Raw genomic sequence first — 17,458 nt, 5'->3', positions numbered from 1 at the left:
TGCTGGGTCATCTACTTGTGCATCACTGATGATGTGAGTATATTCAAATAGGTATGCATTTTCAAAGCTTTGATACTTTCCCTCCTGGCATCATATGTTGTTATTCATATTTTTATGTTATGCATGCATTTTAAGAAGCCACATGGGCAGTATGTAGTGTTTTACATTGAACACTAGATTTCATGATATACCCAATGGAGGTTAAAAGGTCATAACAAAGTAGGTTACACAATTTAAAGGGCATAAAGTTTCCCATATAATTGTGGAGATGCACAAATAACATAACTCACCCTTTCCTGAGCACCTCATGAAGTGTGTCTTGCCCATTGCTGACCTGTAGTATGGTGCACATGGAGAGGCAATTGACATTTTTCCTTGAAGAACATGATAAATGAAATTGGCTGTTGAAGAATAGAGTTGAACTTGATGAAACACATTGCTATGCTCAGAAAATGTATGATGCAAAAGCAAATAACTCACAGATAAATAAAATTACAATGTCCTCCCCACACTATTATACACTGTTGCTTTAGGCATTTGATGATTATTTTTAGGAGTGGCATGAGTGTGTGTTGGGTGTCAGTGGGTGTGTGTATAGATGTCCATGTGGTAATTAATACTTAGGTAGGGTGTTTTGGGTCACATCAAGCTGTTTGATGCCTAATACTAGTGTTGGTAATGTTATAAAAGGCCATTATATCAAAGTTTGTTTTTGTAAAGGTATGGAGTTTTCAGTATGCACTGCAAGCTCAGTTTGTGTATGGTTTGATATGATACTGATGCATTTGTCATGTTTGGTAGCTGTAGCCCAGCATGCAGTCAGATGACATGCTATTTGCCAGGCATCTAACCATTATCAGGTTTGTATAAACATTACTGGTAGCAGCTATACCTTCAGGCAGCTTGTTTACCGCACTCATTGCCAATTCCAAACATAATGTAAGTCAAATAGGATGTGTAATGCCTTCATTGATATTAACATCAAACAGAAAACAGCCAAGAACATTGAAGGTGGGTCTAACACTTAACAGCAGCAGATGATAGGTTGATCACCATACATTGATGCTTCATTTATACTTGATTTGTCACCAGTGAAAGTGTTCCCACTTGGGGATTGGTAGTCATCCTAGGTTGTTGCTCTCTCATTTTCTATGTAGGTACTCATGGCCTGGTTTGTTGGTTGGAAGCATGTGGAATGGTTCCTATTGTAATGAATCTGGTAGTGTATCTATTTGTGGCCATCAGGGCATGACACTTTATCATTTTCAGAGCATGCATGTGGGAGTGATATTGTGTGTCATATTGTTGAGCATCTGGTAAACCTTCTTTAATGTTGGTTGCTGGATCAAGTGTTAGTGAAGGTTGTCTAGCAGCTACCTGTACAATTAATTAATTGTTTGTCTCAAAATGCATTTGTTTGTTTGAGCATTTTATGTTATAAGGAGCTGGGGCTGTGTGAGGTGGTTGCCACAAATGCATGGATCTAGGAAATGATCTCCTTCTTGCAGTCATTATCTGAAGCTTACAGATGTACCTTTTATAAGCAGCTGTTCTAAGTTGGTCAGAGAAAGAATTTGTTCTGCTCTTGCAGGCATTTGAGCGCTCGAGAGCTTTGGATTTCTTCTTTGAGCTGAGAAACGCTTCACTACAGTTTATGGGTATCGGCTCCACTCAGCTCTCCCCTATGCCATGAACAGAGTGAATTTTCTCCTCTCATGCCAGTGAAATGGTGAGTTTTGTGCATGTTTGGGTTGGAACCAGTGTGACGAGGAGTAGTTTTGCTTAACTGAATATCTGCTTTGTTAGATTTGACTTTAAGTCTGTCCCATATCACATATTTTGTGCTGCATTTGTGTGCTAATTAAAGAAAAAATCATGCAGGTGTCTGCTTTGTTAAATTTGACTTTAAGTCTGTCCTCATATCATATGTTTCATGCTGCATTTGTGTGCTATTGGAGGAAAAAATCATGCAGGGTGCCCTACATGGTGTATTTTGCAACTTTGTGAGATACAGGCATACTGGAATAATTTCAAGTTGGCAGTGAAGAAGGAGGAGTCAAACCTAAAGGCAATCTATTCACTGATGGCAGACAATTGCTACCATCCTGTTTTCATGCTACCAGATGTGATGCCTGCTGCAGAACTGTAGGCATAACATACCAGTGTGTCTCACAAAATATATCTTTCAGAGGCGGTTCTCAGAATCCAAAAACACACTTGCCAAGGCACAAAATGAGCTGGATGAGCTTAAGGAGATTATGGTGCAGAATATAGGTGAGTTCTGAATGTGATGTTCTGGCAGTATGCATAATCAAGAAATTGTAAGCTCATGATGTGTTTGTTTATTTATTGTCTGCAATGAATGTGACAGATGTATATCTAGTCATGAGGAGATCCATTTGTACTCTATTACTATCAATCTGCATGAAGTGTCTGCGATTTTATCAAATGACATCATGTATGAATTGTGTTGAAGAAGCTCTGGAAGGACAAAGTTAAATCAGTATGTAGGGGTCTGATTGCTAACATGTCAAATGGCTTTGCCTTCCAGATAGCATCGCCTCACGTGGGGAGAGATTGGAGCTGCTTGTCAGCAAGACAGAAAACCTCAGCGCCAATTAAGATTTACAGAGTGGATGCATATTTGGTCTTGCTTTCCTTTTACCATAAAAGACTGAAATATAGCTCGTTGACCCACCCTCTTCTGTGGTGGCACACACTCTTTTGAAGTAGGTTTCACTCATTAGGTGATTGACCATAACAAAATCTCTGTCTCTTTTTGCTTTGGACAATTTGGTGTGTCATGATTGTGATCAAATGATTTTGTATCTCCTGATTTGAAGTTTTGGCTGCAAGAATCTTGCAAATTGTTGGAAGTTTTGGCCGCAAGAATCTTGCGAATTGTTGGCCTTTAAGGGAATGTTCCATCATTAAAGATGTTGACTCAAGCATCCAGGTAAGATCAAGTAAGCTCACATGTAACTATTGTTATGTTCTTAAGGGCAAAAGACTGCTCTAGACAACACAATTTGACTATTAAGTAAATATGCTCTTCAACACATCATCATTGATTGATTCATGGAACGACTGTAGACATGAGCGTGGCGAAAATGCCATCGCAGTGGGCGAGCTGATTCACTTGTATTACTTTAACCTGCTAAGAGGCATCGTGTTTATCAGTCTGCTTCTTGCAAAAGCCAAAAGTTGTGATGTTTGAATGGTTATTACCCTTTCTCATGGTGTGTTGCATATTTACCTGTGGTTTTATCGTGTTTGCTTGCATTGACATACTTGGCTAGGACGCCACACTTAGCTGTTTGATTCACAGTCTGATTTCCCTCATAACCCGTTGCAGTTTTCAATTTCCCGTATTATTTAGCACAAAATGTGATCCCTGCTTAAAACCTGTACTGGGCGGATTTCATTGGTTGAGAATCAATTGAAGGGGTGCCGATAGTGTAGTGATAAACGCGTCTGCGTTAATCGCTGCGCGTCTGGGAGACCAGAGGTGCGGGGTTCAAACTGGGGGTGCGGGGTGCGGGGTTCTCCCGCCGGGTTGAGAGGCAGGCGACGCCATATAGCCTCAGCAGCTGAGTGCGTCGTAAAGCCCCAATGACGACAAGGTCCAATCTAAATCTTCTGCGCGAAATAGTCCGCACAGGTTCTCTGGCGTCAAGCCCAGAAACCAGAGGGGTTTAAGTCTTAAAAAGACGGCTGTAAACTGCACTTAATTTCCAAGTCAGACTTGCTTGCGCGTCACATTTTCTACATCACCTTGTTTTCATGTCAGATTGTTTTCACCGTTAATTCGTCCCACCTAGCATGCACCTTTACGGCTTTTTTGGTGTGTTTATGTCGTGATATGTGCGGCTTTTAACAATGTTTAAAATATCGCCTTTTTAAATCTTCTCAGCACTACCCCATCTTGAAAGATAGGGAGTATCCTGAGATTGACACCCTCGTTCATGCCATGCGCATGGTTGGGATGAAAGGATGCTTTAGTAAGGTTCTGATCATCACGAACTACCACGCAAAGACGAAAGTAGAGCAGTGAGCTGAAGTCTGCACGCATGACAAGCATGGTTGACTGAAATGCCACCACTGTTGCGTGTTTTTTTCAGAGTGTCAGCTTTCGTTCCACAAGCCGCAGCCTCGCCAGAGCTATGTGGTGGAAGAATGTGAAAATCATTGTCATCTGTACTCTGGTATGCTTGGTAAGTAGCGGTTGTGCCATTTGTCATTGTCAAGAATTAACGTGCCTTGTTCGGTTGGTTCGATTGTTTCCAAAGGTAGCTGTTGAGGTTGGTTGGATTGCCACGTGTTGATCAGCTTATCGACATCACAGCTCCTTCTATGCGTGCTATCGTTGCGCAGGTCTGCCAACGGTTCGGGGTGGCCGGTATGGCGATATAGATGGGATAGGGTTATTTGGCGACGCACGCGACTGATATGAAGATTGCCGTCGTAACCAGCCACGCCGATCGCGTGAGCTTCACGGCGCCGCGGCGGGTCCCACACAAACCCCGGAACATTGAGCATTTGGCGCGAACCCGCAGCTTATAGCTCTCAGTCTAGACTTCCCTGAGTCATAAGTTGTCACGCCCTGCCGCATCCCCGCCGCTTGCGGTTCAGAGTTGTCATGCGTTCTGTATTGCATGTAACCTGGTACACGTATAGAGCCTTGCGTCAATTTTTTGGGTGGGCGCTGTTATCACACACAATGCCCTCACGGGAGAGCTTTGGGTCCTAAATGAGCATGGTGTCACAGAAGAAAACAAAAATCAAAGCACCACTAGTTTTGGGAGACATTTTCCCTCGCCTCCCCCCTCCTTACTATGAACAAGAGTGTTCCTCCCCGACTGTTTGTATGGTACCGTCACGTACGCCTGTGAGGGGTCTCAGCTGCCACGTACATCATCGTTGCAGCTGATCCTGTACGGCATTGTCACATACGCCTGCGGAGGATTCAGCTGGAGCAAGTGCGTGTAGAGGACCGCCGGCTCGCCCTGTCCGGGGACATCGCGGAGGTTCTCGCGGAGGTCCTCAGTGGATACGGCTGGGCCACCTGCCACGTACGAACTCAGGCTGTGGCGCCAGCCTTGCTTTCTAAGGGACGTGTGATCCTGTTGCTGTGACGTCATTATTGGTGTATAAATATGATAGCCAAATGGATTGCTTTAGAGTACTCAGCGCTTCGGATGGGTTTAAAGGTCCAGCAAAATTCAAGTGCGGACGGCACCGTGGAATCCGACTCGCGCGTACTGCTTCCATGTTATTCGCATACTGGAAAGTTAGCGTCGCCCTGCTTAAATTGCATGTACCTGTCTCTGTAAATCGGCGGCCTGTGTGCCAGGGGAGTAAATACAATAGCATGACGCTAAGGGACAGTAAATTTTGCGTGATAAGCTGTGTATGACATTGATTTCTCTTATGTCATCAATTCTTTGGATATTCCTAGTTGTAAGGTGTGTGTGCGTTCCTTTGCAGCGAAACTACGTCAGTGGTATGTGAATTTATGAATCTCCGCCTTTTGAACGAAAGCAGGGAAGTCAGCACGGAATGTCATGTCCATTTTTGCCACATGGTTATTGCTTCCGCTCTCTCTGGTATCTGATAAAGGGGCCGGCACTTCGTGGTGCTGACGCGTTACCAGTGCGTTATATGAAGTAATAATGTTTTTTTTTCTTCCGTTGGGTATGTCGACTTGCACAGCATTTTGTGTATCATGAACGGATGCAGCGTCACGACGGTCATTAACGAACTCGCAGTGCAGGAAGGATATGTGATCTTGGGTTTTGGTGATTGCACAGGTGTCAGGTCAAAGATATGCCCGCATTGCACTCTTAACCACTGTTCCCATGTGCAAAGAATAGCGTGTATGTGTTTGGAGATTTTGCCTGTGTAAACTTTGTTGATTTCCTGGTCGCGCGGTGTAAATTTTTCAGGAATGCCGAGTTCGTTTCCTATCCGCGACCAAGTTGTTGTGACAGAAACCACAGTTTGGAAGCTTAAAACACCACCGCCGTGACTACACATATGCATATTCCCGTGCTGAAAATGGTAAGGTCGTTTGTTGCTGCGCGACCTCCTTGTGCCTATCATTGGAACTTCGCGGAGCGAGTGCTGTTTGTGGTGCGGCAGCTGCGGTCCTGCGATCCATTGCACATGCACAGATGATCTGGAACTGGAATATCCTCGGAACCATAGTTCTCATAGTGGTGTACGAACGACGCGGAGTACAGGGATCACAACCAGGTGCTGTGTTGAGCGACAGTCGTGCCTGTGTACTATGATTGAGTGGTCTACTGCGCTCATGGCCATGTGGGCATCAGTCGTGGATGGACGGGATTTTCCAACGGTTTTCGTCGATATTATGGTTTTGATGTCCTCATTTTGTAGCGTGCCCGTATATGCTGTCGTTGATTATCATTTTGTTGTAGGTCCGATGAGATCGCGTACATGTCCGTGTAGCGAGCGCGGCTGCGACGGGAATGTGCATTGCGCAGCGAACCAGCTGAGTTGCTGATTCAGATGTGTTGAGTGTTGGCAGTCATCTAGCCGGTTATCTCCATGCCGAAACGCGGGGCGCCTGGGAATCTCGTCAGGAACGTCGTCGGTCGACTGCTGAACAGCTCGTGTGGTCTGTAACAGGGTTACACGGCCCGTTGAAGGCAGACCAGCGCCCTTCGTAGACAGACCAATCATCCAGTTCCTTGAATTAGCTTTCGCTTGCACCGGCAGCCTGATTCCGAGTGCAGTATACGCTAAATAAGATAAGCTATGTCTAATCAGAGACGTGAATAGTGATACCTGTGGAGTGCATGCACGTCCTCGCGGGCTCTGCACTGCACTGCTCTGCCGATGTAATCATATTAAAGCGAACCGTACTTGTGGCCGTGGTTGACTGGGCCCAGGCACGATCACTGGCTCTTGTCATGAAGCCTGGCCGTCCCTGCTTCTTGATGTAAATACGGAAATGCCTAATACATGTACTGTGCTTGGGGAAAGCGTTGACCTTTCGGCGGGATGGCGTTTCTCGTTCACCTTGGACCTTAGTGTGGCGCGTCGGCTAAACACTGTTTTAATGCGCCGAGGCCGGCCGGCAAAAGTTGAATCTGCCAGGGTTATCCGCCGGTTATTACGTGAACGGTCTGTTGATGGTGTTATCCGTGGCTGGCGTTTCAACAGTGTGTGTGTATTAACGGAAGACAACATTCCCCTGGCCACTTTGTCCTTGGAATATTCATGAACGTCACCGTGACAAGCATACCGTCTGTTCTTATCTGATCGATTTTGCTGCCGGCTTTCCAATGCGATGAACGCAGAGTACCTCACTGCGGCGATTTGGCCCCACTGCGCGGCTCGCTTCTGAAATATGTGCTGGCCGCAGCCTTTCATTGGCCACATCTGCTAATGCAGGGAGGCGCCGGCAATTCGCTAATCTTTGACAGATTGCCGCAAAAGGCGTCGAGATTCAACGTGCTCCCAGCCGCTGACGTCAAAATGACGTTTGCTCCGATCGAACAATAAACACGATGCGATCGCACACGTTCAAACAGTTCATCGCTAAGCGATGTGCGTCATGAGTGCTGTTTTTTCGGAACAGCAGCTACTTAAATTGGTTCCATTATCATTTCCTGGAAAAAAACACCACTTTATTATCCGTGCTCGCCATCCGCCATTGCTATCGCCGCGAGGTTGTGGGGCAGCACGTTTATCGAAAGGACTTTTGTATTCGTGAGATGCCGAGGATAAAATGTTCCCAGGCGTGGAAGGATCGAACCGCGGGCAGTCCTCGGGAGCCCAAGAGATCTGCCCGTCATAATTTCGTTCGCACGGGGCCACCATCGCAACCTCACTCTCCTGTAGGCGCCTTACAAGTACACATCGTGTTCGTGGCCGCGAACCTTTTCAACGTGTATTATATAACAAAAACACAGCCTACATCAGGCAACAAAGTAAGAACATATCACCGATGGCGAACATGCTGGGATTCTCGTAGATTCTGCCACCGCAGCAGACCTAGAGGGGCAGCTTAGAATCAAGAGCCAACGATTGGTTGGCATTGGTGGCATCTTGCGGCATTGGCATTACCAACTTGAGTGACACGAGGAGTTTTTCTCTGGTACACTGCAGATAAAGTCTGCGAGATGTCGACACATCAGCTTCAACATATCCGATATGCAGCATTTCGGAATATCTCACGCATTTTAATATTCACGGAGATGTCCTTCATAGGATACAACTTGATCCACCCTCACCTGCCCCCATTGAGAAACACGCCCGCTTCAGCATCACTCGCGATTTACGAAAACCCTTTCACGAGCACCGTCAGCCAACGCGATGCTCCTCGCGCAACCCGACCATCTCCAGTTCAAAGTGAAGCACGAGGAGCACATAACTTTGTCCGACAAAGCGACCCTGCTGCAGAGCCGCATCGCCATTGCGGCCCTTGCCACCACGGCGCCAGGTCACCTCACAGCGAGAAGATCTCGACCTGCACGCAGCAGTCTTGGAAGACGTCCTTGATGATGGGCAGAACGCGGTCCCAGGTTAGGCCATCCAGGCCACAGCCGATGCGCGGCATGGCCAGGTGGCGTACCTCGTGCGTCACGCAGTGCTCCTTGACCGCGCTCAGCGCGCGCCGCAGTGTCTCGTACGTCGGCTTCTCGTAGTACTTGTGCTTGGTGATGAGGTTGTACACATAGCGTGACCCGCGACGCAACACGGCCACCTCACCAGGCTTCTTACGCTGTGCCAGCAGCTCTGAGATGCCGCCAAACTTGCGTTTGAAGATGGCCGCAATGCCCTTGCCCAGCCGACAGTCGGCTGAGATGCAGTGTGCCAGACTGTGTGTGCTTGGACATGTGAAGAGGTCACCTGTGACCTCAACCACACGCGGCTCCATTTCTGCAGTCCTGCCCTGGGTTGATGTTGAAAGGTGAGATGTAGGGGCATTTCCAATCACATTATGTTCATCACCAATAAAAACCTCCACTAACCAAACCCTCCATGAACTCCAATCCACTAACCAACTTTTTCATCCAGTAACACACAAGGTAAGCATGTTATAGGCCGTGCTTCGAATAAAGTATTTGCCTTCAGTTTAGGTCATATCTTTCCAACTAAAGATGGCTTCTATTTTTTTAATTCACACACCCTTTTTGTGGTACATAATTATACCCAGTTGGCTTCATCAGGGTAGGTATCATGTATATAACTGCAAATGATGTTTATAAGCTTACAAGTTTTTCTTGGTTGGTTTCTGCTTGGTACTTTAAAAATAACTCCAGAGTAGATCATAAACAGGAAACTAGCACTACGGTATCAAGACATTCATGTTGTCATATTTTTCGAAGGGAACTATCCAAGTTACATTGACTTAGAAGTCAGAGGTGACAGTAACGTCATGCCCGTTGCGGTGCGCATGTATCAAATGGAGGAACCAAACATCCAAATCATCCTCCACGACACCAATCACAAAGTGACCTACGCTGTACGCACTTATCTTCCGGATGAGGTCAACACCTGCACGCAACCGGCGGATACGCACCGGGTTTTGTCTTTGGTCCGGTTGGGTTTTGTTTTGATCCGCGCTAATGCTAACATCCACCCTCAGACGATAGTTACTCGGAACACCGTCGCACGAGCGCCATGATTGGAACATTAGTGCCAATTCACACTAGCAGCTGCGGATGGCTACCAGATTTTAGTAAGGCGTATTGGCTCAAACGCGCATCTGTGAACTGGTGGCGCCAACACCCTGGCCCGAATCCTCACGAAGTCATAGCTTGGCGGTATAGGTGAACGTATGCCTCCCCCAAGCACTAACAGAAGGCAACGCTTGCATTTCGTGACTGCATTTGGCAAGCACGTCGTTTGTAAGGTCTCATGTGGGAGTACCCAATGTGTGTAGTGGAATAGTCTAGCATACCTTTCCACTCGGGCAGGTGTTATCAACGAGACTGGGGTTTCAAGTTCTTGAAGGCACATTATTGAATCCGGAGCTGAGCAGGGGAGGGTTGCCAACTATAGTGACCTTCGTGCATTCCATCTAAGCAGCAAATGCTGATCATTGATCGGGCATCTCTACGGTGTTTATTTTAACGCCGATTGACGCATATTCAGGCCGTAACCTAGGAAGATGAAGTACTAGGGACAGACTAATCGAAAAGGAGTAACAAGTCACTAAGTGTCAAACGGAACCCGGGACTCATCTGAGGAATTTACCTTACATGCTTCCTGTCATGTTCGCAAAGACAACCGCTCTTTAATTCGCCCAAAACAGCGATCAGGATGGTATCACATTTTTATTTTCAACGAAGGAACATAGCGACGGAAACTGGTGGCGGATGGACTCATACGTCAAATGCCACAAATCCAAATTCTTGGACAATTCTACAGAGCAATTCTTCACGAGGCACGGATGACACTTCGGTTCACATACACGTGCACGCTACAGGAAGTCCAGTCGCTCTCCCATCGAAATATGCACTGCTTTGAGTTGCGCGTATGCCAGAACCAAAAGCAAAACCCGAAATATGATACTGCACCAGCAAAATATAAAAAGAAAATGATGTCTCATGGATTCAACACTTCAAAAACGTGCCGCGATAATTGTGCTTTTTACAAAATACAAATGGCATGGTGTATGGCTACAATCTTTACAAACTTTTCTACAGTTGTACATGGCATGATAGCGAAACACAACCGTCACTTTTACATCAAAACCCTTCAATCATGGAACGCACAAGGGACGCTTACAGGAGCACTTGCACAACTCACTGAAGCGACACTTGTTCACACACAGAGCTCGGTGGCATTGAACATCTTGGATTCAAAAGGTAGGGTTTACTACAGCCAGTTTGCGGTTTATTTCGGAGAGCACAATGGCGTATTTGGCGGTTTCCTCCCTCGTTGCGTCTGCCATTATGTCCTCATACACAATTTCTTGTTCTTCGCCGGCAGCACCAGCTCCATTATCTTCTCGTTCCTTTTCTTTTTCCTTAAATGAACGTCTTTCGTCGATCCGAACCTTCTTGACTTCAGGCTCCACTATCACCTTCGGTTTCTGTAATAAGAGTAATTGTAAGAGCGCCGCTACAAGAAGGCGCCGAGGCAGAGGTAATACTGTTCGTACGTTCCATACTGGATTCCTCTTGAGCAGTTCTGGTCATGAAAAGTCTCCGCTAGAATGTACGGTGGAGAAGGATATGGTACGCACTTAAAAACAATCAAAAGTCAGATATTGCTCAATGCGGCACCGCGTACGTCGCAAAGAGAACCGAATACGAGAAAATACATGCACAAAGCGCAGGTGGTTTCCGTGTTGGAGCACGTGAAAACAAATGAATTGATACCATTGTGAGTTCAGAGTTTTTATGTTGACAGTAAACAACTTTGAATTCGTCACCATAAGAGTCGAGGTTTTACACATCACCGTCCATAAGAACTACCAACTCATAATGCCGACAAACCAGGAGCTCAAGGACTTTTTTGTCAACATTGATTGAATTCATACAATCAGGGGAAAGAAACGAAGACAATTATTTTGAGCACGTCATTTGATAACGTCGGTGCATTCCGTCAACCGCACATAATCACAACGGGCATCCAAGCGCGCTGGCACAATTGTTTGCGCAAGGGTAGGAGCAACCACAACGATGTAGAGACATTTGATACCCATGGACACTGTGCGTTGTTGGCTTAAGCGGGTATTTTAACAGTGCAATGTTAAACCGATAACACTGCATAAGCTTGTCTTATATTATCGTATTACCTCTAAGGTTCCCGAGAATGGTTAGTGCAAGCAGGCTGATGCAAGTGTCTGCCAATGTACGAGTGGCGCAGGCAGGCATGTGGCTCCGCAATATCTCACAGACATCTTGAGCGCCATTTCTTACGCGGCGCAATCGGCAGCGCTTAAGGTCCGAGATCATCCGCTGCAGGTCCGAACCCCGAGAGATGCATTCTCAATGAGACTAGGATTTGAGAGCATGCTGTGCACGCATCACTAGCCCTCGCCCTGATTCACCCTTTTTATGATACGGGCTGATAGTGGCGGGGGGGGGGGGGGATCATGTGCCCCTGCCGTTTCCGAACTAAAAATGATAGAGCCACGCGGAAAAACAGCAGATTGCTCTCAACAGGTTCTCGCGACTCGTTACCTGTATATTCGGATGTTGCTAGGTCAATAATTGACGCCCATATACAAGGTCAGAGGTTGCCCTTTAGTTTTTTCTTTGCAATTTTCCTGAAAATCGGAATTTTCATTTGCATGCTCGTATGTGCGTGTTGAAACAGGCGTATTTCTTGTTCAGTTCTGATTCAGTGATATGTAGATGCATCTGTTCCGTGGTGTAGAGATCCGTTAATGTGACAGTCGGACCACCGCACGTGATCGGCGGAATCTTCAGTTGCGGGCTTCCGCCGGCGGCGCCCATGGCCGCCGAGCAGTGTTCCTAAAAACCGTCGGTATTCGGAAACCAGGAACGCTAGAGACACATTATTCGCATCAAAACACGCGCAATCAACGCCCCATATGATGCAGAACTTTGAGCGCGATGGCTCGACATACTAAAGAGATATCTTTCGAAAATCTTAGGGGGCGCGCTGTGGTGAGACTTGGATGCCGCTGATAAGATGTAACTTATATCATGGAACAGTGTATTTGCGTGCGCTGACTGCGTTGGATTGAACATCTCCCACTCTTAGGGAGAAATTGCAGCAAACTGGCTTTACAGTCCGGATTGGACGGGCCTGCTCTTGAAAACGCTGGACAGAACAACATTGTCCGACTACATTCCCACCCTTGCACGTTTCTCCTCATGATCTGGACAAAACCTGAAAGGCTTCATCCAGGGACACTGGCATGAGACCCCAAGGGCGCATTGTTAGGCCCCGGCGCCACGGAAAGGTCAGCTGGTAGCTAACTAGCGAGGGGTAAACAAGGGCCGTACCGTAACATAGTAGGGCACGCACAATCCTCCGCGGTCCCGCCCGGCGAAATAACGGAGGGCAACTTATTCGTTGAACGGGGCGGCACGATTTGGTAGCAAGTTCAGGATACACGCAACATGCTTTGCTCAGCGAGTTCCCAGAACCCGATGATAACTGTGCCAACCATCCTGAGCAATTTTTTTGGTAATGGTTAAGTAGAATGGTGGGCCAGCCATTCGCATGGTCACGGGGGCAATCGCTTCTAAACTTTTGGACACACAAAAGTTATACCATTTCACGTTTTAAAACGGACAGACGATTCAACTCCCTAAATTGAGTTTTCAGCCCCAGGAAAATCCCACCACTCAATTCACTGTCATTTCCACATTTTCCTCGATCATAACGCTATGGATAACGAGCTTGTAAGGCAGGCATAATGCAGAAACCGCCACGTGACAAGCGGCTACCAACGGACCCGTGCTAAGGCCACAACTCTGCATAATAAGTACGACTTATAGAGAAGGCTCTTAGATAGAGAACCTATATGAAAAAAGCTATTCAGTGCTTGGAGTACGCCGCCAATTTCAACCTTAGTACTCTTTTGAATTCGACTGTCTCTTTTGACTCGAATTTTTTTCTCTCTAAAACTTGACTGTTTTAGCCGCTCTTTGGAGTTTGAGATTTCGGGTACACCCAATCCCTTCAACATAGGGGAATGGTAGTAGCTGACTGCCAAAAGTGTCAAAGCTGTGACACCCTGGTGGAAACTGGACACACTGTGAATGGTTTCTGGCCGGAAATCAAAAGAGCTCAGTACAGATGGCAACTCGGTCACTTGCGCCATAAGCTGATGGCGAGCTGGGGCTTATGGTGCGGTGCACCAACATCATGAAGCAGACTATCACCTTTGTGTTTATGCATGATGACTTAAAATAATTCAAAACATGTGCAATTTCTTACCTTACATAATCGGCGTCCTTGGACGCTATTTCCAATATAGTCGCGCAGGATACAAGCGTGTGAAGTGCTACGGCAGTTGGCAACCAGCCCGCACTCACTCGTTTTCTGGGGGCACGCTCGTATTGGCTGGCGTCATAGAACTTCGGCTTCTCACGCTTAACGCGCTCAGTGCGCCGCCTGGCGGGAGACTCGCCCTCCTTAGACGAGCTGGAAAGCCGGGTAGGCACCGATGTCGAGTCGCTCGGCTTCCGGAACGAGTGGCCGCACGGGCATGTCTTGCACGCTACCGGGAGCTGGAATGACGGGACCACCAGGTATGAACACCTTCCCGCACCGGGATCGCAGGAACGATTATTGACACCACCAAGCCAGAACCCCGATCTGAGCAGCAATCGACCATGAACACCGAGGGTTTTGCAACTCATGATACGACTGGTTTGAACTGCACTGGCGAAATAGCAGCTTCCTTTTCAAGAACTTCACAAGCATTCACCATGTACGAATCTTTTGTACTTGGATTAAAAACTAGAGGTAATTTCTAAGACCACCTGTCGCTCGCATCCGGGACACTCCTTCGTGACACTTTTCTTAGGCATTTTGCTTAACTTGATCAATCAGGCCTCAATGTAGTTCATCCGCTCTGAAACGAATGAGTATGAAATATGTCAGCCCGACACATTTACGCGAGGGACAGAAGGAACGATAGACGGGGAGAAGAGAGTAAGCGTAAGGGGAACATAAACACTGATAGGGCACGCACAGAGACACAGACAAACAGGCGGACAAGGCGCAAAGGTGAACACAGGCAGAGACACAGGCAGAGACGAATACGGACACGGACGTGATAGACGGACTTTAACATAAAAGACCGACACGGGCACGGAGACAGGCACGGACAAAAACAGTGACGGACACGGACACAGAGCGTGACACGAACACGGAGACAGGGAGCAGGGGATGAGCTGGAACGCAAACGGGAATGGGGAACGGAGACGGGGTCGGGGGCAGGGGCGGGGCGGGGGCACGAGTGGCGGTTCGGGCTCGTGTTCGGACTCGGACTCGGACTCGGACTCGGACTCGGACTCGGGCCCGGGTTCGGACTCGGGCTCAGGTTCGGATTCGGGCTCGGGCTCGAATTCGGATTCGGGCTCGGGCTTAGGATCGGGCTCAGGCTCGGGCTCGGGCTCGGGCTCGGGCTCGGGCTCGGGCTCGGGCTCGGGCTCGGGCTCGGGCTCGGGCTCAGGCTCTGGTGGGATAGAGGCTGATGCTAATACTAGAACCAAGACAGACACAAACAGAAACAAAGACTGACACCAAGATCAAAACCAAGACTGATACCACAACAGAGTAGCAGTGATAGAAACAGAGACTGAGACAAAGACTGATACCACAATACAGTAGCAGTGATAGAAACAGAGACTGATATAAAAAGACTGATACAAAGATGGCCACTGTGAAAGACACTGATGAAAATGCTGAGACAACTCAGCAGCTGAAGCAGCAGATCAAGTGTTCAGCCTGGGTATTATTCAGCCTTTATGTGGATGTTTGGCTGTAATCCTGGGCTAGAGTGCACATTCTGTATAGTGAAAGTGCTAAGGGTCATAATTTGAGTCTGAAAAGTTGTGAAAGAACTAATTTCCCTGTTAAACACTTGAAATTCCAACAGAAGGCATGACTGGCACCTGAAATATAAAACAGCACTTTTCAATCTAGTAGCATGCAACAGTTGACATTAATAAAATGATAGGGTCTTCCAGTAAATGAGTCAGTCTTCTAAGACAACACAAATTCAAAAAGAGATTGTTTTCACCAACAATGCACCATAGCCTCCAGACACTTCACTGACTGTTGTAGCCATAGTGTTCCATAATGAAGTGTACAACGCTGTGCAATGCATGCAATATGGAAGGCCGGTGACATGACAGAGTGCTAACATCATTGCAGCACCTTGACTATACAGCTACAGCAGAGTGAGCCAAAGTACAGAATGCAAAAGTGCCAGTAGGTTCTATCAAACTGTGCTAGGTAGAGTTGAATAGCACTTTTAGGAATGCAAAACAATTCTTAGTACTAAAAGATCTGGAAAAGCTTCTGCAGGCAATCTTCTTAAAAAAACAGCACAATGAGATTACAAAAATGCTGTTTATATAACTTCTATCTCATTGACATCTGAATCTACATAAGCATGACTTTGTGTATATATATATATAACATGTATTTCAAAACATCTGGCATGGTGGTAGTGAGTGCATTGTGGGAAGACCCCACCCCATTCAATTTCATTGTTGTTGTATCTCTTCATGTGACATGATTTATTAATACAAATGTCCAAATGTTTGACAAGGTGACATCTGCATAAGGTAACACAGTAGCGACATCATTGGATAGTGCCATTAAGTGGGTATGATAGACCACTGTCCCATGTTGACATCTATCTCATAGCTGTTATCTATGTTTCACCAGCATGTTGCACCTCAAGACTTACATTGCTGACCAAAAACATTGAAACTTTTGCCATGAAAAGTTTGAACAGCTCACTGACCCAGGTTACCTTTGAAATGACAGGTTAGTACACTGGTTAACCTAGATCTGAGGCCAACAGCATGCTACAATTTGAGCCAAGGATTATGACTAGCCAAACAATTTCCTTATCAATAGACTGAAGCAGCATAAATAATCAGTGAGATAGCTACACCAAGAGGGGGGAGTGAGATTTCAACTATGACCTTGACTGATCTGTTATGCTTACCATCAATACATCAGCTATCTAGCTGTCTTATTTTTGTCTACTTATCTTTGTTCTGTTCTGAGACAGCAGGGCAGGCATCTGCTACTGTCATAAATTTTAGACTGATAGTTACAGCACCTGCCTTCAGATTCACAGGCCAGAGACAAGGCTGATTTCACAGTTTCAGTCACTTTTAGAGCTCCTTACATCCAGGGACTAGAATGGCCTCCAGCTAATGGCAGCACCTGTGAGATAGCACCACACAGTGCAACTGGCCATACCCATTGCCATTTGGTCCCATTGATCATCTCAGCCAGCTACAAATCATACCTCAAAACCATGTGATTGTCCCAAAATTTCAACAAACAAAAGCATAACAAAACACAACTGAACATCTACCACATTTTCAAAACCAACTTAGACCCTGCTACAATATTGTGTTACAAATTTGGCTCCAAATTACATCTCAAATAAGCACAGAGCATCACAGAACTAGGGCCATACACATTGCATACCGTTTCACTTACACTAGCCGGTCACCATGTCAATAACACAGGTCTTCCTCAGCGTGCAGTCAATGTGCCTCGGCTTCGCCTTGCCTTACATCCAATTTTCGATCACCTTGCTTCCCAGCCTAATTTTGACAGTCATAGCCTCAGTTCGGTGTTTATCGTTTCATTGGGCGGATTAACCCTAACACATCTGCCAACTCAATTTCGCACCCGCCCTACGGTAGGGTGCCGGGGTTTCATAAGCATACGACATTCTCCACGGAGACCCCCTGGATGCGCCACCGCACGCGCTGTGCCAGATTAGATGCGCTGCCAC

At 46.7% G+C, this 17,458-nt stretch overlaps 2 protein-coding genes across 2 annotated transcripts; both read right to left on the bottom strand.

The window, feature by feature from the left end:
- Positions 1 to 8,476: 8,476 nt before the first annotated feature.
- Positions 8,477 to 9,591, bottom strand: LOC119108057 (ADP-ribose glycohydrolase OARD1-like). Its single transcript, XM_037231637.1, has 2 exons — positions 9,505 to 9,591; positions 8,477 to 8,923 (listed from the first exon to the last, which is right to left on the bottom strand). Exon 2 carries the CDS (start codon positions 8,906 to 8,908, stop codon positions 8,477 to 8,479), a length of 432 nt encoding a protein of 143 aa, XP_037087532.1. The 5' UTR covers positions 8,909 to 8,923; positions 9,505 to 9,591.
- A 700-nt stretch (positions 9,592 to 10,291) lies between these two features.
- Positions 10,292 to 17,383, bottom strand: LOC119108636 (UPF0547 protein C16orf87 homolog). Its single transcript, XM_037232246.1, has 4 exons — positions 17,158 to 17,383; positions 14,448 to 14,539; positions 13,998 to 14,192; positions 10,292 to 11,071 (listed from the first exon to the last, which is right to left on the bottom strand). Exons 2-4 carry the CDS (start codon positions 14,493 to 14,495, stop codon positions 10,838 to 10,840), a joined length of 477 nt encoding a protein of 158 aa, XP_037088141.1. The 5' UTR covers positions 14,496 to 14,539; positions 17,158 to 17,383; the 3' UTR covers positions 10,292 to 10,837.
- Positions 17,384 to 17,458: the final 75 nt, after the last annotated feature.

This window comes from Pollicipes pollicipes, unplaced genomic scaffold (genome assembly GCF_011947565.3).
Source record: "Pollicipes pollicipes isolate AB1234 unplaced genomic scaffold, Ppol_2.1 Scaffold_6686;HRSCAF=7923_pilon_pilon_pilon, whole genome shotgun sequence".
In the NCBI taxonomy this organism is placed as follows: Eukaryota; Metazoa; Arthropoda; class Thecostraca; order Pollicipedomorpha; family Pollicipedidae; genus Pollicipes; species Pollicipes pollicipes.
Note: the sequence above shows the minus strand (reverse complement) of the source record. Positions and strands in the feature narration are given on the sequence as shown.